This window comes from Portunus trituberculatus, chromosome 20 (genome assembly GCF_017591435.1).
Source record: "Portunus trituberculatus isolate SZX2019 chromosome 20, ASM1759143v1, whole genome shotgun sequence".
NCBI classification, from domain to species: domain Eukaryota; kingdom Metazoa; phylum Arthropoda; class Malacostraca; order Decapoda; family Portunidae; genus Portunus; species Portunus trituberculatus.
In genome coordinates, this window is record NC_059274.1 from 14,276,038 (window position 1) to 14,303,289 (window position 27,252).

The 27,252-nt window shown below is 41.7% G+C and overlaps 1 protein-coding gene and 1 long non-coding RNA gene across 6 annotated transcripts in view; both read right to left on the reverse strand.

Annotated features, from left to right (window-relative positions):
• LOC123506476 overlaps positions 1–4,607 on the reverse strand; it is a 29,845-nt gene extending 25,238 nt beyond the window's left edge. Inside the window, exon 1 of one of the 5 annotated variants that reach the window (XR_006675441.1) lies at positions 4,305–4,607. This is a non-coding gene — a long non-coding RNA (uncharacterized LOC123506476). Of the gene's footprint in view, positions 1–4,299 lie in introns of all 5 variants that reach the window. The other 4 variants (XR_006675440.1, XR_006675442.1, XR_006675444.1 and 1 more) reach the window with 4 other exon arrangements.
• A 2,570-nt stretch (positions 4,608–7,177) lies between these two features.
• Positions 7,178–27,252, reverse strand: part of LOC123506472 (nephrin-like) — a 142,753-nt gene continuing 122,678 nt past the window's right edge. Inside the window, 15 exon segments of the mRNA XM_045258583.1 lie at positions 7,178–8,060; positions 8,394–8,676; positions 8,872–8,984; positions 9,796–10,023; positions 10,977–11,115; positions 11,666–11,826; positions 12,094–12,235; positions 12,558–12,709; positions 15,283–15,442; positions 16,003–16,133; positions 16,791–16,935; positions 17,410–17,561; positions 18,335–18,595; positions 18,598–18,648; positions 21,276–21,463. Of these exon segments, the coding sequence (XP_045114518.1) occupies positions 8,395–8,676; positions 8,872–8,984; positions 9,796–10,023; positions 10,977–11,115; positions 11,666–11,826; positions 12,094–12,235; positions 12,558–12,709; positions 15,283–15,442; positions 16,003–16,133; positions 16,791–16,935; positions 17,410–17,561; positions 18,335–18,595; positions 18,598–18,648; positions 21,276–21,463 (2,305 nt within the window). The 3' untranslated portion in view covers positions 7,178–8,060; position 8,394.

The following is a 27,252-nucleotide window of genomic DNA, read 5'->3' on the forward strand; positions in this document are numbered from 1 at the left end:
CGTGCTTGCTGCTTTGTTGTCTGCTCGTATGATTGTTGCTGGCTCTTTTATCCCTCGCTTAGCCCTTCCATCAGCGTGAGGCCGGTTACCAGACAAGGTACAAACAAGAGCACATCGTCGGCTCGCTGTAAAACGTGTAACTACAAGGGAAAATGTTTACAGCCGGAGGAGCGCTGCCAATTAATTCTCACCCTTCTAGTAACTGTTTCCACGTTCAGTTGTGGCTTCAAGGTTCCCCGGCTGAGGCGTCTCGCTATCCCGCCCACCAACCTTCAAGATTAATAGGAAATATACGTCAACAAAACTCGAGATTGCACGACTCAATTTTCACCTTGCTCATTTCTCCACGACGGCGAAACGAGCCATATTTCTGAGGCTTGCAGGGAAGAACAATATGACCTACCTGTAGTTCACCTGCGCCTTACCTGAGCACGTGGGCCAGGTAAGGGGCACGTCAAAGCAAAATACACGGTTATAGGTCTTCCTCCCCCCTCCCTGGAATGAAGACACCATTTATCTCCCAGTGATGAATGACCGTGAGGCTTAAAGATGACTTGCCGAGCCTTCCCCTCCCCACGTCCAGACGGCGGGGCTCACCAACATTATAAGCTAAAATTAATGTCTCTTCTTTCCTCCTAACGATTTAATCTCCCGGATAAGGGTAAATGTCATAATATTCAGGCGTTTTTTTCTTTATTTTTGTGAGCTTAATTGCCGTTCGCTGCAGGGGAATGAGATCCGTGTTCCTCTGGTATTCTTATCTTCTTCCTGGGTGTGTTATTTGGCTTCGTGTTATTGCTCGGTTTGACTTATGATCGTTAGGTTGCTCCGATGATGTCATGCAAGTGCTGGGAATCGCTTGACTGGGGTAGGATAGTAGTAGTAATAGTAGTAGTGGTAATAATAGTTGTAGTGTTAGCAGTAGTGGTAGTAGTAGTAGTAGTAGTAGTAGTAGTAGTAGTAGTAGTAGCAGTAGCAGTAGTAGCAGTAGATGGTGGTGGTAGTAGTAGTAGTAGTAGTAGTAGTAGTAGTAGTAGTAGTAGTAGTAGTAGGAGGAGGTGGTGGTGGTTGTGATAGTAGTAGTAGTAGTAGTAATAGTAGTAGTAGTAAAACAGATAAGGCGTAACAAGCTATCCCTCTATCTCCTAGTCTCCCTCCCCGCTCTCTCTCTCTCCCTGCTTGCCTGCTCCCCCCACTCTTTCCCCTCTCCCTCCCTCCCTCCCTCCTTTCACTATCATTTCCCCCTTCTCTCTTCCTCCCTCCTCTCTCTCTCTCTCCATTTCTTCCTCCCTCTCCATCCCTCCATCCCTTCCTCTTCCTCTCCCTCTCTCTCTCTCTCTCTCTCTCTCTCTCTCTCTCTCTCTCTCTCCTAAAGAATATGTAAAGTAATAGCAAGAAGGAAACTGAAAACTTGGTAGAAAGTTAATGACAGACATGAAAATATGGACACAAGGGAACTAGATAGACAGTTAAGCAGGGAATGTATGGGTCTTAAGTATATGGGAAAAAAAAGGGGGGGTATGGGAATAGTATGGGAGTGAAAGGGGAGACTTAGGAGTTTTTTCAATAAAGGGAGGGACTGATAGGGCTAAAGTATATGGGTGAACAAGAGGAAACTGCGTGCTGGCTGGGTGATTAGGAATGAAAATGTGATGGTGGTGGTGTTAGTGGAGTTACGAGATGGTGATGAGGTGGTGAGGTGGTGGTGATGAAGGGGTCCAGAGGTGCTTAGTGTGAAGTGAATGAGGGAAGGAGAGAGAAGATGACGGGGAGGGTGAAATAAATGGTTGGGAAAAACGTAATAATGAAGAGATGATGTAGGAGTAAAGAAGGGGAGAGGAAACTGATGAGGGAGGAAAGAAAAGAGAGGGAAATTAGTGATGGAGGGAGAGAAGGGAAACTAGGGAAGGTAATGAAGGGAAGTAATTGGAATAAGCTTATAGTGGTGAAGGCGCACTGTGGGATGGACAGAGAGGGAGTGGGGAAGCGGGAGAAGAGACGGAGAGAGAGGGAGGAAAGGAGATAGTTGAGGGGATGCGGAGGAAAAGGGATGTAGAGTGGGAGAAGAGAGGAGTAGAGGAAGATAATTAGGGAGGTAAGGAGAGAAAGGTACTTGAGAAAAGGAGGTAATTAAGGAAAAAGGAGGAGAGGGAGGGAGTATGGGAAGACAGGAAGAGAAAGAACGGAAGATGGAGGGAAGGAATGGAGAAGGGAGGGGAGGAAAGAAATTGGAGTGAAGGAAAGAAAAATGGAGAGGAAAGAAGGGCGGGAAAGAAAGGAAAATGGAGAAAAGGAAGCAGAATAGAAGAGAGAAAAATAGAATGGCGGGAAAGAAAAGAGAATGGAGGAAAAAAGAAAAATGGATGAAAGGAAAGAGGAATGGAGAAGAGGAAAGAAAAATGGATGAAAGGAAAGAAGAATGGAGGAGAGGAAAGGAGAATGGCGATGAGGGAAAGAGGAATAGCTAAAAGAGAAGCGAATCACAACCAAACCCCCAAGATGGTCACGTTAAATTACACTTCCCATCTTTTCTTCAGCTCTCTCCTTGCATTTTCCTTTACCTTGAAAGCACAGGTCATTATTTTTCCGCCTCAAAGTTAACGCCTGGTGTGTAAACAAGCTATTATTAATATATAATCTCCCCCGCGAACACTGAGGAGCGGGAAGCAGACGCGAGGAAGAGGAACGTTTCTCTCACCATCATAAACTACGCAACTCATATTTTGCATCACATGGACCCCTTCAATACTGGGACACATTCTTACCTTGAGATCTATGTACTATTAAACCATTTAATTGACATTAGGAAGGCTGTATGGAGGTCAGAAGATTAATGGCCAGAGTTTTCACTATTTTAACCACTTGAGTACTGGGACACATTTTTATACCGTAAGATCTGTGTACGATTAGACCATATTATTGACGTTAGGAAGGCTGTATGGAGGTCAGAAGAGTAATCGCCAGTTTTCACTATTTTAATCCCTTCAGTACATGAACATATTTTTACCTTGAGATGTGTGTACGATGAGACCATGCTATTAATATTAGGAAGGGTGTATGAAGGTCAGAAGATTAATGGCCACAATTTTCACTATTTTAACCACTACAGTAACGGGACGCATCTTTATCTTGAGATTTGTGTGCGATTAGACCATATTATTGACATCAGGAAGGCAGAATGGAGGTCAGAAGGTTAATAGCAAAAGTTTTCAATATTTTAACAACTTCAGTACTGGGACTCATTTTTATACCATGAGATCTGTGTACGATTAGACCATTTTATTGACATTAGAAGGCTGTATGGAGGTCAGAAGATTAATGGCCAGAGTGTTCACTATTTTCAAACCCACCTGAGTTCCTAAAGCTGTATCAATTCACCAAATAGTAAGAAGAATGAATATGGAAACGCGTCATGTATAATATAAAAGGAGTTAACTTTCTCTTCGTCTCCGTCCCTTTCTCTTCCTTTCATTCCATCACCCAGGAAGCTCGTGCAGCGATTCCATTAATAGATAAGGAAAGGTTCAGGTAGTTTTCATGCATCGATTACTGCATTGTTTGTATTCAGGATCGTAGAACTTCCCAATTAGCCTCTGCTCTTTTTTGCTTCACCTTTCAACACTGACAATGCTTCCTTACAATGACATTACTGCAGTTTCAACCAATACACCACACAACTATACACATTCTCACGGTCTAGATCACATTCCTACAATCATTTCTAACTCCATTTTACCCTATCGGAAATTAATAATAAGGTTAGGTTAGGTTAGATTTCCCAAGAGGTCCCTTAGCTTATTAGACAAAGGGAAAAAGAATAAGATAAGGTATATTGGTTGAAACTTCAAATTTATCCTTACAATTTCTAGAGTAATAAAGGTCAACTTTTATTTGTAATGGATTATTGCGTGGTTAATTTACTATTCCGTAGTTTATTTCATGTTGCAAGAAACTCAGCTGTTACGTATTATCTATTGTATAAAACAGCTGCAAGAAAAGTGTAATATAGGTACTTCGCCATATGGATTACTGCGAATTACATTTTTCTTTTGTATTTCTATTCTTTCTCTCCCTTTCCTCTTAATTCCACACCACTGCACGGAGTATGTATATTAAAACAGCACCACAAATGAATTCACTAAAACTACTGTAGAAAAAACAATAAAATTAAGTTCTGGAAAATTATTTACATAATTACCTAAGACAAATTTATAATCAAAACAAGCTCATTTATTTATACTACAAAACTACCATTACTAATTCAACTTTACATAATTACCTATTCCCTCTGAAACTTACCGTACCTTTAAATAATATAATAGATGGGATGTATATACTGGGACAGCTCTGAAGGATGCAGAGAGGAAGGCGAAGACACACTGCCTCCCTTCTCACAGCCTCGCCGGGGACCGAGAGGCCGGCAGAATGTGTGAGTCGGCGGTAGAATCTTGTTTCGAAGCCTCGTAGTGCTGTGTCGAATGGCAAACGCGCCTCACCTCAGTATATCCTTTTTGTTGAATAATAAAAGTGCTAGTGTTCTGAATTCTTCTACCTCACTAATTGGGTGTGTTGTTATGTGTTGCTTGTGGGTGTCTGTAATGAATGCCGTGTGGTGGTGGTGGTGGCGACGGAGGTAGTGGTGGTGATGGTGGTGGCGGTGTTGCCAGTGCCATGTAAACACCATGGTTCAGTGCTCCCTTTGTGTTATTACATTAGATTACAGAGTTAGTTTATTGTATATTTTGGTATGTGTGTGATTGCTTTTAAATAACAAAACGAGGTGTTGTACGCGTCTTTCTGAGAAATGACGATAGAATTAATTAAGTGCAGAATTAACTCTTGAACTGCGTATTACTGCTTCCAAACACTTCTCCAAGTAACAGCGTCAAGATAGATGATCAAATTAGTTCATTGTCTTATTACAGTTTTTAAATACCTAAATGAAGAACTAAATACACCATTTCGAGAGTTTTTTTTTTCAAATTACAACTGAAAGATTAATTAACTACCCCTCTTCGTATTATGTTCAAGCTTCCAGCGCGAGTGACGGCAATGCAAGTAATGGGTCAAGAGTCCGTGTGGAAGGTGAAACACTTTGACACACGACGCCCGATCCTCGCGCAGCCAGGCACGCTAACATTCCTCCCTTGCCTGAGTCACAAAAGCAAAGAGCACCGTGCGATAATCAATGAAGGGGATGTAATACTCTACTTTGCTTGTCTGCTGGCTGATAAAAAACTGATTCATTATAGTGTTATGTTACTGTCTCCTGTCCTACCTTTCTACCCTCCTTACTCTCCATCTTCTCGCTACTGCCTCTTCCAAGTCCCCCTCCGTCTCTCTCCTTGCCCAGCCTGTGGTGTCCTCCCGCTGGTTCGCCAACACACAGCTTAGTTAGTCCGCAAGAAAGAAGATAAACGAGGAGGAGAGGACAGGGAAGGCGAGAGGGGAAAGGAAGGAGTAAGCGAAGGATGGGAAGTAGCAAGAATGCGAAGGAGAAAACAAGTTGCAGAATAATGAAAAGGAGCGGCAGAGATGCTGGAAGACGAAGGAGAAAGTGATAGTGATGATGAGAAAGAAGATGGAAGAGGAGGAAGAAGTAAGAGTAAAGGAGAATAGGATGGTGGATGAACACAGAAGGAAGTGACAAGAAACAGTGATGGAAGAGGAGAGAAACACTGGAACAAGTAGAGGAGCAAGGAGAGATCTATATAGGAGGGAGACTGGAGAAGGATGAAGAGGGAAATATTTCAGTGTAAGTGGTGTTTGGGGTGTGTGGTAACAATAGCACGTTGCTGTCAGGACAAGGGGGGTGAATACTGGAGGTGACCGGGGACTGGAGGTGCAGGGGGACGGTGAGGAACTAAACCACTACACCTAAAGGACGAGGGAACACTGACCCCCTGCATTCCTCACCCGCATTGCATCACGCCACATCTTTCCCACATCTTGCACGTGACCTCCCGGGAGCTTCAAGAGGGAAATAGCACCGTCAAAAAGCCCGAGGAAAACGAGGCTCATTTATCTTACCTCACGCGGGGAAAGAGAGAAAACGGAAAAAAATACTTACCACCCGTCCGTTAAGAATAATAATAACACTTCCTCAATATGTATTAATGAATCTTCGTGTGAATTTATGGGTGTGGTGTAATGAAGTATCGATGGTTCGTGTCTCTTTAGTACCATGATGAAGTGGTGTGAAGGGTGCGGATTGGCGGGCAGCAGTGCACTTAATTAACAACGAAGAAAACTTGTTGTACATTCCATTATTTGGGTTTTGTGTGTTCATTTACAAGTCTTGATGAATAAATGAATAGTTAAAGCTGCCAGTTTGTCTGTTTGTCTGTATGTATGCATTTGTCTGTCTGCTTCATCTCAAACCAAAGCACAACACAACACAATTTGAACACTCACAATACTCATCCTCGTATTTCATTAACATGCATGAGACGTATCACCCTCAAATACTTTTGTTACAATTCTTGTCTGTATTTTCTGAAACAAAACCTTCACATCAGTCGTATTTTCAGACGGGAAACATAAAGAGAGAACAAGCCTAAGTATATCAATTTAATCTTTGGTAGTTTCTTTCTTTGGTATCGGGAGCACAGTAAGTAAAAAGGGAATATGCTTAAAATAATACATTACATTACAAAACGCTTATCGGTATTAGCGTAAATAAATCGTCTTTATCACAGTTGTATACCAAAAAGGAGGATTACTAGTGCCAGCTGACGCCAGACACCAATCCTACACACACACACACACACACACACACATATATATATATATATATATATATATATATATATATATATATATATATATATATATATATATATATATATATATATATATATATATATATATATATATATATATATATATATATATATATATATATATATATATATATATATATATATATATATATATATATATATATATATATATATATATATATATATATATATATATATATATATATATATATATATATATATATATATATATATATATATATATATATATATATATATATATATATATATATATATATATATATATATATATATATATATATATATATATATATATATATATATATATATATATATATATATATATATATATATATATATATATATATATATATATACATCTGTATATACACATATATACAGATCAGGAAACGAGCAATTTTTAATACCATTTCCGGATCTCTCAAAATGATCCGGAAATTAGAACGGAAATGTGGCTTCTTATTAACTGTTGAGTATCTGTTGTTAATTAAATCGTCACAGAAATACTATCAGCGCACCACAGACGGGATCGTACAACCGTGCAGCGTGTGTCCCTCTCTCCCCCCTCCGTCACACAAAAAGTCTGGTCATATCACTGGCTTCTCTATTCAGTCGGGGCAACGTTTGTTATCTCCCGCAGCAGTGAGTGAGATCGCTTTGCCTGGTGCTTATCAGTTACTCAGTTATCGCTGCAGTAAGGTATACAAAATGCACGGCCTATAAAGGGATAGGCAGGTACCGCAATGATTTGAAAAGTATGAAATATTTAAAAACACAAAAGCGACCAGAATGTTTCATGCGTGGATTATAGAAAAGGAAATATACTGCGAAGCAAACAAATATCTCTGACTTAGTCATTCGATATTTTAAAAACCAAAGTGATATGATGGGAAAAGTTGAAATTGACTTAGTTATTTAAATTTGTATGCAAAATTGCTCTTTTGCCCGAACCACAAACCCACAAACACACACATACACACACACACACACACACACACACACACACACACACACACACACACCGCTCTCCACTCCGTTGGACACACGTTACAAAAATGGATACTTTATGAGAAACATATCAAAGTACATCTTAGTTTGTCTTCCCGTCTAAAACTGGGAACATTAACATTTACAGCAGCACATCTTGGAGGCTGACTCGTGGCGGGTTGTCCCCTCACGCCTTCTTGAACGAAGCGTCTTCAGTGTAGAAACGGTTGTGAAACTTGACGACTGACGCAAGTTTCAAGTCGGTAGAGTCTGCAAAAGATCAACGCGTGTTATTTAGACGCAACTCACGAGAAAAGGAGCTGTTTATGCTTAACTTTCGCCTTTAACATTCTACTTTCGTTCCCTTTAAAGTTGCGTTACGAGGATAGAGTGTATAATCTCATGCTTTAGAAAATCCTGAGAATGTGAAGGGAAAATATTGAAGATGATAGAAAGTTCAACCAAATACCAATACACCTTGACGCCTGAGATACAGTTATAGATTTCCCTTGTCAATTCACGGCCTGATCAATGAACACCAAAAAGCAGATAGATAAATATAGAATATCACTTACCAACACCTGGTGGGGACAATGCACTCACCTCATACGGAACTCTCGTGTCCTGGTGTAAACAAGAGTGTCGTCTTTCTATCCTCTGGCGGAGCTTCTAATCTTACAGACGGAAGCGACCTTCTGGCGGGATCGTGGCGCTTTATTCCTCTCCCCCTCGAGCTGTCAGACCCAGAATGGTGTGGTGGGAAGGGTGGATGAGGAATGACGCTGTGCTCCTCTTCGTGTTCCTTGTGAGGCCGAGGTAGCAGGTGAGGCACGGATCCACTGAGCGCCAGGGCAGCACACGACTCCACCTTTGCGCCATAGCCGTACTGTGCACCCATGGGGAACAAAGTTAATTAAAGGAAAGTTGTTCGAGTCAGGCGGAGTGACTCATACGTAATCAGTTACTGAATAAACTTTGCTGGCCCGTCTCCCTCCCTCCTTCCCTCCCTCCTACCTTCCCTCTTCAGCCACCCTTTGTGTTTTATGACTTGTCCGCCTCAGTTCATGTCCTCAGCTCTCACCTGGTACACCTGCTCGGGCGAAGGGCGCGGCGTGCCTGGAATGGGCGTGTATGGAGCGGCCAGGGAGGGACAGCTGATTGTACGGACGCCGCCCACTACCCACGCTGCCGAGTCTGTGAGCCGTCGAGTGCAAGAAGAGTGGAAAGGTAAATGCACACACACACACACACACACACACACACACACACACACACACACACACACACACACACACACACACACACACACACACACACACACACACACACACACACACACACACACACACACACACACACACACACACACACACACACACACACACACACACACACACACACACACACACACACACACACACACACACACACACACACACACACACACACACACACACACACACACACACACACATGGTTTAGTGCTTACGAATAACTTTTGGGCTGCAACATTCATGTAATATTGCCTTTTACAACGACCTCCATTCAGTTCGTATATCTTAGGTTATAAAGTTTGTCTTTTTAATGAATGTTTTCCACAGTCACGAGGTCCAAAAATATGGATCTCCCAACAAAATTGCAGTTTTATAATTTTATCTCTTAAAGGCGTGTACATTCGGATTCACACACACACACACACACACACACACACACACACACACACACACACACACACACACACACACACACACACACACACACACACACACACACACACACACACACACACACACAGCGAGAGAGAGAGAGAGAGAGAGAGAGAGAGAGAGAGAGAGAGAGAGAGAGAGAGAGAGAGAGAGAGAGAGAGAGAGAGAGAGAGAGAGAGAGAGAGAGAGAGAGAGAGAGAGAGAGAGAGAGAGAGAGAGAGAGAGAGAGAGAGAGAGAGAGAGAGAGGCATACACACAATAAAGCTGGAAAGAAGACATGAGGGCGGTGGAGTCAATACCTTTCCCTGTGGGGGGTGAGGGGGTGGCACTAGGCACGGCGGCGTCTGCTGCAGCCTGTCGCCTGGGGTCTGGGCGGCCCAACCGTCCGTGGCACAACCTCACAGTCACCAGCACCACTAATATTACCACCACGACACCTCCAACAGCCCCAGACACCACCGCCACCAGAGGCTGCACGGCCAGGGGTCCCGGGGGAGGGTCCGAGGGAGGGGAGGGTTTCACGGCCGCTAGCGTGAAGAAGGAGAGAGAACTAATCACCAACTTTTCGCACCACCATCCCCGAGGCGGGAGAACTTAACTTAGCCAGCCAGTCGTCCCTCCCAGTCCTAGTGTCGGCCAAAGGTAAATAATGTCCTTTCAGACGCCCCGCAGCTCAGCACACTTCCGCTCGATAACTAGTTGGTCCTAATACTTTTCCTACCACGGTAACTTTCCTGTCGACGGAGGGAAAAAAAGCGAATATACCATTAAGAACTTATCTTAAATTTGAATTCCTTAATGAAAGTTGCGGTAAATTTTGTCTTAAGTGATCACAGGAGAATAGAAGGAATAGAACCTCGATATCATGAATATGAGAACCGGAAAGGGTAAAGAGAGGGAAAGAGGACGTGAGATCTATAAAAGTCTGCGACCAGTGACGTCCTACAATCCTTACAGTCCGAGGGATAATCCAGTACTCAGAGGGTGGTCCTGCGTCCCTCTGCTATCAAAAGGAGAAGAGAAGCAACTAGATATTCCTTTCAAATGGCTGGGTCCGTAGTGCCTCGCTACAGAAGTACGGTCCCTGAAGAAACGCCACTTTAATAACTTTTTGGAGCATAGAAAACTTGAGGGAAAAAGTTATCTCCTGTCTCTTTTCTGTCTCCTTCCTCGATCCGATCTTCAAGTGTTAATAATACATGTCACTGCCTACAAAGTTACTGACACATCGCGAGTCTAGTATGCTTTATACTTATATACCTACCGTCGAGTATAAATACTTTGAGATTAGAAGACTGTGTGTGTGTGTGTGTGTGTGTGTGTGTGTGTGTGTGTGTGTGTGTGTGTGTGTGTGTGTGTGTGTGTGTGTGTGTCAGTGCGTGCAGGTCTGTCCTTTCAAGGGTACAAACATGCCACTCAAAGGTTCACCAGGTACTGCGGCTCTGAACAACAGGGGAATTAGATAGAGGGCGTGACTGACCTGTCCGCTTCTCGGCTTGATCCTTCAGCGTGAAGAGTCGGATGGTGACCGGCTCCCCGCGCCCCTTGTTGTTGTACGCCCAAACTGCCCCCACCAGCACCCGCCCTGGTGGAATGCCGGTCACGGAGAACCTTGGCACCTGAGGAAGAATTATATTTCCTCTGCATTACTTGTGAAGCAAAGTGGATGTTGGACTTTAGGAAGTTTGCTGCCAGAATCTTTTGCGTTCCAAGTCAGTTTATCTCGGGAAGTGACTCAGTTCTATTTAGTTTTTTTTTTTTTGAGAACCCAGTGAATGTTAGGTTTTTTGTCTTTGTTTTTAATCTGTTTCGTATTCCCTGCATATTTTTTTTTCATGATTCCCTTACGTAAGCATCTTTTCAATGAAATGTTGCAGACCTTAGCAATGCAATATTGGGTTTTCTTTGAGTCCTTTGATGTGGAGGGAATATAGAATTTAATATTATAGCATATTTTGCCTAACGTTTGGCAAGGTATTTCCGACAACTAAACATTTTGTTGTGTTAAAAGAAATGTCCTGTGAATGTTGAAAGTATAATATTAATATCCGTGCTTTTTTATATTTTAATTATTTCACATGGCCTTCCGAATTACTTAATTTTATTTCCTTGAACTATAAACCTACTTACGGAGAGTAATGCACTAGAGAATGACACACCAGGACTCACCTTGCTCGTCACGTTGGCCAACACTCGCTTCTGGCCGTGGTACCGCAGTTGCAGCAAAAAATCCTGCGGTAGTCCCCCATCGAAGCCCGCCACGCAGCGCACGTTGACTTTGGACATGGATAGGTTGAACATGGAACAGTTGTGCACAGGGTCAGGATGGCCTGGAGGAACATGAGGGCTTGACTTGAAGATAAGGAACTATGCTTGAAACTTACTGTGAGTAGAAATCATATAGAAATAGAGTCAAACCAGGGGTATATTTAAGTTTATTTTAATAGTAATATCATGTTAAATGACGATTATATCTTCAAAATATATGTTTCTTCCTTCTCTATATAAAAAGCAAAAAAGAAAAATATACATGAAAATCCAAGAGAACAATATTGTATGGACTTAGCGTCAACTCTGACTGTATCCAATGCACTCACCCGCTGGGAAAACATGAAAGACACAAGGCTTCCGTTGCTGGCCCACAGAGTTGACGCCCCAGCAGAGTAGCGTGCCGTAGTCCAGCTCCGTGTTGGCCGTGTAGCTCACAGTGGAGCGGGCGCCTTCCACCAACACATGTTCCTGCAGCAGGAAAAACAACGAGTCAGAATTTGTGTTCAATCTTTTTCTGCAGGTATGTTTGTGTATTGGGTGTCCATCTCCAACTAGATTTATGTCTTGCACTGAGGAATAATCATGTCTTTTTTCCCTTCTGGTATCAGGAATATGTATCATAAGTTTGACGCTTCCTTATCTACATTCAATATCTCTATAACGTGGTATTGTTTTTTTTTCTTTTTCCCTTTGTAATTTTCAAGGTGAGAAAAAGGTAGTTACTGACTGTGGCCTGTGTGTATGTGTTCCCAGGCGAGACAAGCACATCCATACTCACTCATGCACACACCTCACTTATGTCAATACTCTCGCCGCTGTTGTTGAAGGTCCACTTGAAGGCGTGTGGCTCTGGGTATGCCTCCACCTGGCACGGGATGTTCACCTGCTCGTACCTGGCGGCGCCGTGGTAGACCGGATGCGTGTTGGTGCAAAGAGGCGCGTCTGGTGAAGAAAAGAATGCACTTGCAACATTTGGTTTTAAAAATATTTGTGTTCCGGCACGTGAAACAGTAATTCCTACGCCCACCAACTCTTCACCACCTCAACCACTACCGTCACCCTCCTATGTACACACAATTTAAATCGTATACTGGTGGCAGCAATGGGATAAACGCGCAAACACACACACACACACACACACACACACACACACACACACACACACACACACACACACACACACAGACCATTCCTGAGTATACACAGCCACAGTTGTACACTAGTGGAAGCGTTGGGATATATATATAGTACGCACATCCTGACACACACTCACACCCGGACAAATCGATATTCACTCAAATTCACACGCACATGCACTTTTGGTTATTACATCGCTAAACGTAAACACAAAATCCGCATTCCTGAGAGAAAAATATTCCCTGACGGCGAGGCAGCAGCAGAAGGGAGGGAAAACCGCTGCCCTATTACTCAGGCTTTAAAATTCAGATTGCAGTGCTTGGCTCGGGGCAGCTCTTAAGCGCGCAAATGCTCTTGGGCTAATATCAATTTCACGACCTTCTTCCCAAGTTCTGGCGATGAAAAAAAAGAAAGAAAAAAATGTATTTCTCGAGACGTTCCTTTTACTACTTTACTTGAACAAGATAAAAATAAAAGAAATACCAAAGGATTCAAAACCTCCACAATTTCTATAACACTGCATTAAATAAGCTAGAATTTCTATCTAGAAAATTGAAAGTACCCACCTTGAAAAAAAAAAAAATTAAAAAGGTTTCATGGAAAATACTTCAGAAAATTTTCACCTGAGCGGAATTAATCTAGCACGCCCTGGACTGGAGGTGAAGATAAGCGCCTTGTATACTGTGTAGTGTTAGTAATGTACAATCAAGTCACGGACATCCCACGTAGACAGCAACTTTAGCGGCGAATATGTTGGAGTGTAATTTACCTGGGGGTTTGTGAGTAAGAGGTGTGTGTGTGTGTGTGTGTGTGTGTGTGTGTGTGTGTGTGTGTGTGTGTGTGTGTGTGTGTGTGTGTGTGTGTGTGTGTGTGTGTGTGTGTGAGTGCCGCTGGGGTATAGCGTGGGTGTGGTGTGACCGTAAAGCAATCTGCACCGTACTCCATAAAAGGAGAGAAAAGAAAAGAACTGAAGGGTAGCAAGAGAGAGAGAGAGAGAGAGAGAGAGAGAGAGAGAGAGAGAGAGAGAGAGAGAGAGAGAGAGAGAGAGAGAGAGAGAGAGAGAGAGAGAGAGAGAGAGAGAGAGAGAGAGAGAGAGAGAGAGAGAGAGAGAGAGAGAGAGAGAGAGAGAGAGAGAGAGAGATAACAGGCAGATGAATGTCATTGACTTTACTTTCCCTGAATATTTGGTGATATTTTTCAGTACAACGTCACTAGAAAAAAAAAAGGAAATAAAAATTGGATGAGGTCGGTCTTTTAATTGATTTCCCGGACATGGCCTATATTTTAGCTCTCCTTCATGCGGATTATTTTTTTTTTTTACTTCAAAGCACCTTATATAGATAGAAAATCCTCTTTATTCACTCCTTTCACATAATTTTTTATTTGCACGGCGAATGGAACCAATCTTTCTACTTCTCTTTCCATGATCAAGTCTCGGGTCTCCTCGAGGGAAAAATAAGCAAGGACAAAAATACGAAGGTGCTCCGGTGAGGTTAAAAAGTCATAAAAAAACGCTATATTGTGATGAGCCTAGGGGCATTAGGGGTCACTACTCGATCAATACTTATACTCAACGCACGTGCCGTTCCCTTCACACCTCGCCACACGGAACATAATTTTACACAACTCACAACAAATTACACAGTCTCCCCACGGCGTAATTGCTTTTTATGTCTAATCTCCTCGTTTACTACACGACTTAAGCTGATACGCCTTCTTTACCCCTGTACGCAAAAAAAATCATGCCCTCTTGACATCCCACTCTTGACGCCCACTCCCTTATCAAATCCTGTATTACATCCTTGTTGTTTTCAGGTGCAAATTCGTATGGCCTTTAGCACAAAGCAACGTTGATTAACCCCCAAAAAAGCGCGCCATTAATCCTCATCATCCCGTCATTCTTTATTCATTTGTCCATTCTCGCTGCAATCATCAACCAGATTTAGCAAGTAACGCGAGGAAGGTCGAGAAAAGAAGGTGAAGAGGGAAAGATTAAAGAGCAAAGGGAAAGGTGAGTCTGAAGTAGTATTTGGCTGTCTACATTTAACCTTGGGACGAAGGAGGTTAGATTGAACGCCAAATTGGACGGAAGGAGGTAAAGATGTCTGGGAAAAGGAGCAGGAGGAAGGAGGAAAGGGAAAAATTAGGAGAGCTGAGATAGAGAAGAGCATATTGCAGGAGTAGGAGGGGAAGAAGAAATGAAATAAAATGAGAGAGGAATTGGAGAGAGGGAGAGACTGAGAGGATAAGAAAAAAGAGACAAGGAAGAAAGCGACAAGACTTTTAGCACGGAGAGGAATGTGAAAGGGAAGAAGAGACTAAACGATAGAGGCAGAACTAAAGCAACAGAAGACAGAGGAAGTGCTTTGGGTACCTACACTTAACCTTCAGACGTAGTGGATTGGAGTGACCGTCCCCCTGAATATTGGAGGCGACGCAGTAGTAGTTCCCTGACGACGCTCTGGTCACGTGTTGCAGGACGAGGGTTTGGTTGCTGATGAGGACGCCACGCGAAGGGTTGTGGCGCAGCTCCTCAGACTGCGGGAGAATCAATGAGAGTGTGGATTACGCCTCAAATTAGTTTCTATTGGATGGTGCATTATGGTGCATCTCTCCCCGCTGTCCTGATTCTTAACGGTACACCAAGCTATTACCTAAACTTACCTCAGTTAATTTCTGGGTATACTCTATTGTCAAGGTTTATACTACGATAGTCTTTTTAATAGATAATCGCTTGAAATGGCTAAAGTGTCAAAAAATACTGCCGAAACACCGTTATTACAGCAAGCAGGGAGAAAATACATTCCGTCTTTTTTTAATCCCTTTGTTGTTGATATACGTGCTTTAAAAAAATTAGACTGCAGCAAAAATACACCTGAATACACATTTTTGCTAATTAGTCAGTGGAGAGAGAGCTAATAATGCCACGCTGGAGTACGGAAACACCTTTGTCTCGCCCTCACAAACACAGCTTCACGTGGAGGCATCGCAGAGTGCACGAAACACCAAACCCCACCAACCCTTTCCCTATCCCACCAGTTCCCATTTTCTATAACCTGAGCTACTCCTGCCGCGCCACTCTTCTCTCACTCACTCACCTCGTGTAGCCAAACCATCTTGTAAGTCCTCGGGTTTGCCTTGACGAAGCATTCAAAGTACACATCGTCGTCCTCTTCTATGTCATCCATGTCTATTGTACGACCTGCCGCCAAGGACACGACAGGCACATCTGCGAAGGGAGGTGAGTGTGCGTCAAGGTGTGCATGTAAAAGTTTGCGGTAAAGAAAGCAAATAAAGGTTGAAAATTAAAGGTTATGAGGTGATTTGTAAAGGTTGCTATGTAAAGACTGTTTGATTAATTGAATTACAGATGTCGGTTTAAAAGAATCATTTGGTGACACTCATACAAACAAACACGCTCACCATACAAACACACACACACACACACACACACACACACACACACACACACACACACACACACACACACACACACGAGACCATAAACCCTTAATTAATCAAAACTGCACATGCATCCAAATATCCTTTAAAATCTCGACGTTCCAAACACGATAAATTTTCAGACTATCACACTAACAATACTCCAATTCATGCCACATGTTTAGAGGGCTTACTGTTCTAACCTAACAATACTAAAATGTAACCTAACCTAACCTAACCTACCCTAACCTAACCATACTAATCTAACCTAACCTAACCTAACCTAACCAAATCTAACCTAATCTAACCTAATCTAACCTAACCTAACCCAACCCAGCTCAACCTAACCTAACTCGAGATAACCTAACCTCACTTAGACATATCTAACCTAACCTTACCTAATCTAATTTACTAACCTAACTTAACACGAACGTAGAGCACTTACAGTAGATATTCAGCTTCCATTCGTCCTTCAGTATTGGGTAAGGTACAGCTGGGGATTTCGCTTGGCAGGACAGCACCTTCCCCACATCCTGAACACTCGGCGTCCAGCGTAACTCACTGGTCGTCACGTTCCCGTCATCACTAACCTGTAGGTGGCGAGGCAAGATTAAGTGGCGGGAGAAGGACCGTCATGCGGTGGAATTTCTACGTGGAGGAAGACAAAATGATGTTTCGTGCTCTCCTCCAATAAGGTAGCGGAGTTATTTCACCGTGCACAAGCAGATACGCCCTCTTGTTCCTCTTATTACGTCAATCAAAGGCAGAATCAGTATAATTTTCCTGCCATAACGTGTGTTTTAGTCTACTGCTCGCAATGAAGTAATAAAAGACCACGGGTATTACATCATCCGTACAAGACATTACGTACTGAATCAATAAAAAAAAACTACACAAAAAAAAAAAAACAGGAATTTCAGGACAAAATGCCATGAAATTCTGAGTTCTACAGGGGAGAGAAAACTTGAAGGTAAATAATAATAATTACCCAAACTTTGAGGCCTCGAAGGGACAAAACTTAGGGAAAGAATGACACAATCTTAAAACCCCGCCTAGACTTTTACCTTCTCCGTGTGTGAGGTGAGTGTGGTGTTGCCCAGCTGCCAGGTGACGATAGCTGGAGGCCGTGACCCCGCTGAGTTGCAGACCACCGCGTAGGGCCACCCGGCGCTCATCGGATCCCGGCTACTCAGCAAATGAATCCACAGAGGCGAGACTGCGAGGAAATAGAGTTAGTGGGGTCGAGGTGGTAAAGTGCACTTGAAAATTAAGCATTAGTTTTTCTCACAAATTAGCTTTTTCTTACATTTTGTTGTGTTCATTATGTTATTTTTATGATTTTTCCTTGAGTAACTGTATTTCACTTTTTTGTCTGCATTTTTTTTCATCTTCAGGGTTTAATTAGCGTGTACTTCTAGATGAAACGATGCAGCAAAGAGATGAGACTACATGGCCTCTGTATGATAATGTATACAGAACCTTATCTTTACTTGTATTCTATTTTATTTTCTTTCATCTCTACGTTTAATTTGCGCAGTTCACGACAAAGAGAAATGATAGAGGGATGGTATAATTGTTGCAGATCCGTATCCCCTTCGTCCCTCTTTTATATTTGTGTTGACTCGCGTGAGAGAGAGAGAGGAAAAAATATAACTCGCAACAAAGCTAACAGCATGAATACATATAATTAGTCTGGGTGGGAAAAAAAGTTTGTTTGTCTGTTTACATATAATTTAAACAATTAGTCACATGCACGTTTTGCTCCTTATCACTACTTATAACCATGAACCATTTCCATCCTTCTGGAGCTCCCTGAAGATACCACAGTCATAGAATTACACCAGAAAAGGTCGAAAGCAAAGGCGGTGTCAAGTTACAATAAGAAGCGGGACAAATAAAGCTGCGGCGGTGGTCATGCACATTTCACTACTAAAAATCAGCTATTCCCACCCTCATCGAGCTACATACACTCACCAACATCATACTTACAATTCATATCAAGAGTGACGGTCGAGAGCAGAGGCGCTGTCAAGTTAGAGTTAGAAGCTTGACAAACAAAAGTACGGTGGAGATCATTTCGGCTTAGCTTCGGCACTACCAGTAAATTATTGACCTCTTGGATATCCTGCACTTCCATGTTAAGATCTAGGGGCGTGGCAGCCTCCCACCAGGTGACGGTAGGGGGCGGGGAGCCACCTCGAGCCCTGCAGGTGAGACGGAGTGTGTCGCCTTCTCGCAGGGGACCCACGCGCCGCCCGACCAACACCCAAGGTCATCATAGATTGCAAGGCGACGCGGAGGCACTGGCGGGGTGAAAAGAGAGATAAATGACCAGACAGACTAAGTAAGTGTTAAGATAGGTTGGTTCATCGGTAAGTAGGTAATTGAATAGGTAAAAAGATAGATAGACATGTATAAAGATAAAAAGTTAGTAGATAGAGAGAAAGATAGATAAACAGATAAATAGATAGATAGATAGATAAATGAATAGACAGATGGATATATAGATAGGTAGATAGATAGAAATATAGATTTATAGTCGATGGATAAATAGATAGATAGATAGATAGATAAATGGATAGATAGATAGATATATAGGTAAGCAGATAGGTAGATATACAGATAAACAGATAGATAGATAGATACATAGAAACACAGACACATTGATAAATAGATAGATAGATAGGCAGACAGATAGATAAAATACATTAATATATTTAAAGGTGGCCAGATGAATACACAGATTGCAGCGGATTACAAGAGATAAAAGCAACAACACAGCTTTATATAATTCCTTAGTTGTTTCATCACACTACACGGCAATGATTACATGGGAGACGGATAGAATAACGTTAAAGATAGATAGGTACAGATAGATAGATAGATAGATAGATAGATAGATAGATAGATAGATAGATAGATAGATAGATAGATAGATAGATAGATAGATGGATAGATAGATAAATAGGTAGATAGAGGGATAATCAAATGTTCATAGATTAATTTTGCGTATCCACTCTACACTTTTATAATACACATGAAATATACATACTGAATATTCGTGAAATATGAGTAAAGGCAAAATCATAATCTCTCTCTCTCTCTCTCTCTCTCTCTCTTTCCCGACACTGATTGACAACCACATAAAAAGCAAAAACAAAAGAAAATCCTTAAACACACACACACACACACACGCTCGACTCACAATCGAGAGAGCCGGGTTCGAGTCCCGGCGCGGCGAGGCAAATGGGCATGCCTCTTAATGTGTATCTCCTGTTCACCTAGCAGTAAATGGGTACGGGATGTAACTCGAGGGGTTGTGGCCTCGCTTTCCCGGTGTGTGGAGTGTGTTGTGGTCTCAGTCCTACCCGAAGATCGGTCTATGAGCTCTGAGCTCGCTCCGTAATGGGAAAGACTGGCTGGGTGACCAGCAGACGACCGTGGTGAATTACACACACACACACACACACACACACACACACACACACACACACACACACACACACACACACACACACACACACACACACACACATAAGCCACGACACATACAAGAAAAAAAGAGAGAAAAAAATGAGACAGTTAAAAGAAAATGAAGATAGAAAACACACCAGCAAGAAAGAAATGTACCTGTGAAACAATACCCTTGAAGGTGAGGCACCAGAGGAGGAGGAGGAGGAGAAGGAGGAGGAAGAGGAGGAGGAGGAGGGACGAGAAAAGGAAGGAGACTAGGAAGAAGAAGAACAATTCACCAATGACTTTCAAGGTTGTACATGGGTCAGTCGAGGAAAAGAAAGAAAGAAGAAGGAGGTGATAAATAAGAAGAAGGAGAAGAAGAAGGAGAAGGAGGAGGAGAAGTAGGAGGAAAGCTAGATCGTGTAAGAAGAGGTGAAAGAACTCAATAAGTGTAAAGTTTCTAGCATAGTTGAAGAAATGGGAGAAGATGAAGACAGACGAGCAGGAAAAAAAAGGGAAGAAGGATAAATCAACAGTTGTAAAAGGAAAAGGAAAAAACACGGAAAGAAAAAAAGAAAAGAAGGAAAACGATAAATATAATCATGTCTCCAACACAGCCAAGCAAACAGAGAATAGAAAAAATAAAAGAAAGAAAGAGAAAGAAAAAAAAAAAAAAAACAGGCTGGAAGGAACACAAGAAAAAGGACTTTCAAACGTCAATGTAGCAGAGATTGAATAAGAAAAGGGAGGACAAAAAAGACTATTGATAACTGCTAGTGTGTATATTCAGCATGTGTGTGTGTGTGTGTGTGTGTGTGTGTGTGTGTGTGTGTGTGTGTGTGTGTGTGTGTGTGTGTGTGTGTGTGTGTGTGTGTGTTATTGTGTTTTTTCGTGACCTATACTTGTACTATTGTCTCTTCACTGTTGCCTATGCTACATCTTGCATAGATAGATGGAAATATAATTCGTCTACCAAGGAGCCTCGACAGACCGTGCCATACCTACTCTTGATAGTGTTGGTGACTTATGTACTGAAAATTTTATGGCAATGAAATACTGAACTTAAACTTAAATTTGAAAGGGAAAAAAAAAAGAACAAGATCAGGTAGGAAAAGAGAAGAGGAAGAAGAGACCTATGATCAACTATGAGCTAAGTAAAAATGAAAAAGGAAGAAAAAAGAAAAAAACTGAATTATAAGACAATGGAAAAAAAGCGGAAAAAAACCCCACTGTTGAAAGAAGAAACAGATAAGAGACTTAAAAGAACAGTAAGAAGAGGAGGAAGAAGAGGAAAAGGAAAGAAGAAAAAAGGAGAAAGAATACAGTGGAAGAGAGACATGAAAAAAGAGACAGAAATCAATAACAATTACCAAAGAGAGAACAGCAAGAACAAAAAACACGAAAGAAGAAGAACAGGAAAAAAAAGAACACAGTGCAAAGGAAGAAAAAGGAAAAGGAAACAAAAAGGACTTACCAATAACAGTGAGGTTGGTAGTATAGGTGAGGGAAGGGCCTGTGTTGAAGTGAACTCGACAACTATACACTCCAGCGTCCTCTATTCTTACTCTCTTGACGATGAGCGAGGCAGTGTCGAAGGTTGCTCTCGTGTCGAAGTGCTGAGGGTTGCTGTAGTGTTTGGCCGGGACCCCTCGCACGTCGTAACTGGTGAGAGGGAAAAAAAAAATCGATAACCTTTACTTATTTTTGGAATTGTTGCTTTCTTTCCCGCGTTTTCCCCGGTTTGCGAGAGTCATTATAGGAGGAGATTGTTTCTTTTCTAATCTTCTTTTGTTTTCTCTTTTTTTTTCCGGTGGTGAGGGAAAAGAGGTTAGGATTGTCTATTTTTCTTTTTTTCTCTTTCTTTTTAATTTGATTTGATTTCTTAGTTTTTTCTCTTTTCCGCTATTCTCTTTCCTTCTTTTTCCGTCTTTTTCCTTCTCTTCTCTTCTCTTCTCTTCTCTTCTCTCTCTCTCTCTCTCCCACCCACCCACCCACCCACACACACACACACACACACACACACACACACACACACACACACACACACACACTGATACACCCACACTGCCATGATAAAAGTAACACCATTCTGTCATTTTCTATTCAATTACTCCGAGGTACAAAAAGCGAGGCATCTCCCTCAGGTATGCGGCGCTAATACATCACCTGGCGCCTGTCCCCGCCGATCAGCGTACTGTGGGTGTTCTTGGGACGCGATGTGATACGGGAAATTTCGCTCGTAAAGAAATTCACTCGTATTATCGAAATATTCAGGTAGCAAATCTACTAAATTGTGTTGACAGCTTTTAATTACTACATGCACGTATACATACATACATACACACATACATACCCATATAAACACGCACACGAACACGCAAACATAACGCATTCAAAAGCACACACTAACACGCACACATGCACATAATGCCTCCACAACACACACAAGCACACAAACCCACGCAGTTCCGGTCTGAGGTACAAGGAGTGTAAGATAAAGCTAAACATATCATGCCACAGGAAGCTAATGAGCAACACTATCCCGGTATTTCGTTAATTAATGAGGCGGTGGAAACTATTTAGTAAGCCGGGTTTCTCATCCCAGCAATGGAAGGCTTTTTATCTGCTGTAACATTACGGCTACAAAATCGCGTGCATAACCCAGCCTCGCATTTCACAACCTCGGACATTAGGTTTGCAAACTCAACAATCAGAGGAAGTGCATGTGACACTCGCGACTGGCACCAACGCGGCTCCCTCTCTGTCTTTTAATGGGATAAGCTTTAAATTCACTTACTATTTTACACTGTACGCAAGCAAGCAATGGTGTGTGGAACTATTAGATTGATATACATTGTAGATCATTTTCCTCTGTGTGTGTGAAGGATAGAATGATGTGGTGATTCTCTCTCTCTCTCTCTCTCTCTCTCTCTCTCTCTCTCTCACCTGACTAATTCCAATTTTGCCGCCTCGTACGTCGGATGAAAACACACTCGAGGTCTCATAACTGCTAATTTGATTATAGAATGTACGGTCTATTGAGCTCACCTACGTATTTGTCTTGCCTCTAATGCCTTTCCTCTTCATTAATCTATTTTTGTCCTCTTCGACTTGATTGTGGAAAAATAAGACGGTACTGTTTTTTTTTCTATGTCTTTTCTTCGCCTTCTTTTTTTTCCTTCCTTAATCTGAAAAGTAATGCGTAGTTTTAGTACCCGAGTTTTATCTTTCATTCTTAAGAGGAAAAAATAATGCTTGGTATTTCTTGCCGCTGCAGTTGTATTAAATAATTTCAGACGTTTTGGAAATTATATTGCTGTTATGAATCATTGAAGGAGCGACGCAACTATGCATATGAATCGTGTTTTTCTTCTCTTTATTCTCTCTTTCTGATCTTAGTTTCTTTCGCAACGGTTGTAAATCTCATCAGTGTTTCTGGATTGGCTCATACGGTTAGCTACCAGGAACTAAGTATTGATCTGTTAACTAATATGGTGAAGGACAGACATATATTTTTGGGAGGCGCACATTTTCCATCCTATCATTTAATCACCGGTAGAAATTAACTATTGATCTATTAATTATACATTCGAGGCGAGCCAATCTGTTTCTTTGTCGAGGTAAATATTTAGTATTCCTTCCTCCACCCTAGATTGGTGAGTCTTCCCTGCTTCCTGATTTGACTCATATACAGTTAGTCACCGGGAGAAATTAACTATCGATCCAGCTGAAATGACAGACCTTTACTGTTTTTTTTTTTTTTATATCAAAGTGTGTATTTTGTACTTCATCCGTGTTCTTCCGGCCTTCCTGAATTGACTCATATACAGCAGATCACCAAAAAGTTAATAATTCACCGGTGATTCAACACTCACTCTTCCCTCTTCCGGGACTGAGTCATAAATTTACTCATTAGAAAAATCTGTCCCTTAATTTCAAACTTACTCTTTCATTTTACTTCAAGGACACGACACACCTGCGCATCACATATCCCTCTTTGATACAAGTACAGTCATACTCCTTCTGTCCCGCGGGATCGACTTGGACATGCAATCACTCATCGGAAAGACATGTCCCTTAATTTACAACACTCATTTCACTTCAAGGACAGGACGCACTTACGCACATAATCTTTCCCTTCATGTTTCACCCTTTTGGACAGGAGTCTGACATACATCTAGTTAACAAACGGACGTGACGCCTGCAAGTTCCAATAACCTCAAGAACAAGACGTATACACACATGATTTTTTTATTTTCTAAGTTTTTATGTCCGGTTTCCCTATTATATTATGGCTAGGACGGTGCCTCCTAACAAAGAAGTCAGGAGGACTTTGGTTTTGGCATTTGGGAACCGTTACCCCGAGTGAATGCCCTTCCTAACCTCGGACCCTGGCCAGGATTCGAACCCGTGCGCTTGAGAACCCTGGGGCCCACAAAGCGCGAGCGGTCCCACTGCACCACATGATTTCCTCTATATGCAGACATTATATTCTTTTTTTCTTTTTTTCAGTAAGTAAGTTAAACATCTCACTCTCAAAATAAGACACTTAATTTGGGATCCACTAGGTATCATTTAACTTAAAACACAAGACATGCACACACTCAGTCTCTTTTTTTTAATACAGATATAAAGTATTGCAAGAGGACTGACAACTAAGTGGGCCTTTTTCTGAATTTTTGTTGCCCTTGGTCGGCTTCCCTCTCTTATATATATATATATATATATATATATATATATATATATATATATATATATATATATATATAATATATGTTTCTTTTTCTCCTGGAATTGTTTATGAAATACGGAGATAATAACAAACAACTTACTCAATGCAGGAAATATTTAAATTTGACTCCAAGCACAAGACGCAAATTCCGTTCCTCTAATTATACGATATGCTCATTTTCCTCTTCCTGAGACGTATTTATTCCTTCCGTCTTCCGGGCTTGACTCGGATGCGTTTAGCCATGAAGAGGTGAAGCTTAATTCTCCCACGGTAAAAGCCAGTTAACTCCGCAAACCTGAAACAAATTCCCTTTCCTCCATGTCCGATAAGCATGTGTTCCTCTCCTCTTCACACGCTAATATTGTTGCGCTCTCCCGGGACTGACTCAGCTGCGTCTCGTCATCATACAAACAAGAGCCTCAGAGCAGGAGTTACCGAGAATAATTTTACTCCGCAGTCCTAATGAAAATATCATTTATTTTGGAAGCCAAGTGCAGATTGCTGTCTTTCCTTGAATGCATTTATTCCTCCACCATCCGGAACACATCAGTGCCTTTCTTTAGTCATCAAAAGAACAGAACGTTCAATCTGAGGCACATTTATGAACCTTTGTATTTCACTAAGAAACGCGATTCCTTTAATTTTGTATTTCTTGACTTCCGTCTTCCGGGAGTGACTCAATGCGCTTAGTCATCAAAATAACGTAATTGTCAATTCAAAACACATTTAAGAACATTTTTACGGCACTTCGAGATAAGGAATAATTTCTTTACGATCCTCTGCTTTCTTCCGCCTTCCGGATCTGACTAAGACACGTCAAGTCGTCAAAGGGAATAGACCTGTAATTGACCAAATCTAACCAAACAACATTATATTCCACAAATAAGTGTATATACTTAGCCTTGTCAAGTCATACGTCTTCGTCTCGTTTTCCGGGATTGAGTCAGGTACACACTCAGTCATGAGAAGGAATCAACCTTTAATTAGGTAATACTAACAACCCTCGTAATGCAGAGATAACAAGCGTGTCCCTTTCAAATGGTAACCACATTTCGCATTCCTTTCTGAGAAGGAGATTCTTATTCCTCTTTCCGGGAGTGACTCAAGCATACGTTTAATCACAAGAGGAACCTTTGAGTCAGGAAATGCAACGAACAACTTCACTCCATAAATATGGCAAACGCTTTTCCTTCCTTTTTTAGAGTTACATATTTTTCGTCACTCACTCGTACGTTTAATGAAAAGGATATATTGAGTTCAAGAATATGCAGACAATGCAGTGAAACATTTTACTCCACAAATAAGCACAGTGACTGAAATTTTTTTAATCACATATCCGGGACTGAATCGATCAAACGTTTGGTTATGAAGGACATATTTATCTACCTCAGTCATATTCGGGAAAAATAACAAAGCATTTGACTCTGAAAAAACTCGTTTTCTTGTCCCTTTTTTTTTTTTCATGTCTCGGTGCTGACTCAGGCACGAGTTTGCTCATCAGAACGAGGCCATTAATTCAGGAAACATTAAAGACCATTTTGCTTCACGCACCGCCCCGCACGTCACCGTCACTCCAAGACGCGTGCAGCACCAGGCTGTTGTTGCGTCACGGGAGGAAGCAGAGCCGTGCCTCGACAGCGGCGCCATCCGTGCCTGAATTATCACCTAATTTAATACGTAGCTGCCTTTTATCATTTATATGTTAATTTAGCAAAATGTGTAAATTTCTGTTTTCTGACAGTGAAAAATGTGAAGGACTTTTTTTTCTTTTCTTAGTTATGATAATCACAACGACCATCACCACCATCACGTCACCGTCACCTTCACACCTACTACAGGAGCAAAGATGAAAGCTATTTTTTTTCGTCTCATCCTCAGATTGTACATCTAATCATTCTCTCCTTCAATAGCCAATCTCCCTTTATCTATTTTTTCCCTCTCCTTTTTTTCCGGACGCCTGTTGGAAGGGACATCAAGGCACATCATACACATCATTAATCTTCATAATTCCACTGCAGTACGGGGCCCCAACCTCCAACCATCGCTGTCTGATTTGGGGACGCTGTAGAGAACATGGCTGGAGGGAGGTGTGGTGATAGTTGGAGGGACGTGGAGGTGACAGTTGGAGGGAACATGTGTCATAGTTGGAGGGGTTAAGCCAATATCACGCCACACTGGCCTTGAATGTCTTGGTGGAGAAACACATTTGGTCTGATTCCCCTCAATGAGTCTGTCCGGGAAGGCTGCACATGTCTGGCTAACCTCCTCTGATCACTGCAACAAGGAAGCTCTTCATCACGACGAATTAAACGCAGGCTCCACACACTGAATCATTTTTTCCTCTTATGTTTATACAGTGAAACGTAGCGACAATTTCATCACTATTTATCTAAACACTTGACTTGCCTGCACTTCGACGAACTCAAAAATATATATGTGTGCACAAGAACATGGAAAACAACGCTGCGAGGGTGAAGTAGCACGCCTCGGGCTGGGTTTAAACATGTTCCAGTATCATTGCAACATTTTAGATTTTCTTCTCAATATGAATACGAATACGACTACAACAATTTCACTTCGATATTCCCTTGGGTGTTAATAGAGAGCTTTAGTATAAATATTTCTTTCTCTTTAGTAAGTTGCAATATCCATTAGTTAGATTAACCTCCAAATTCTCGTCTAATAAGCAAATACATGCGAGTGGCATTTACTACGACAA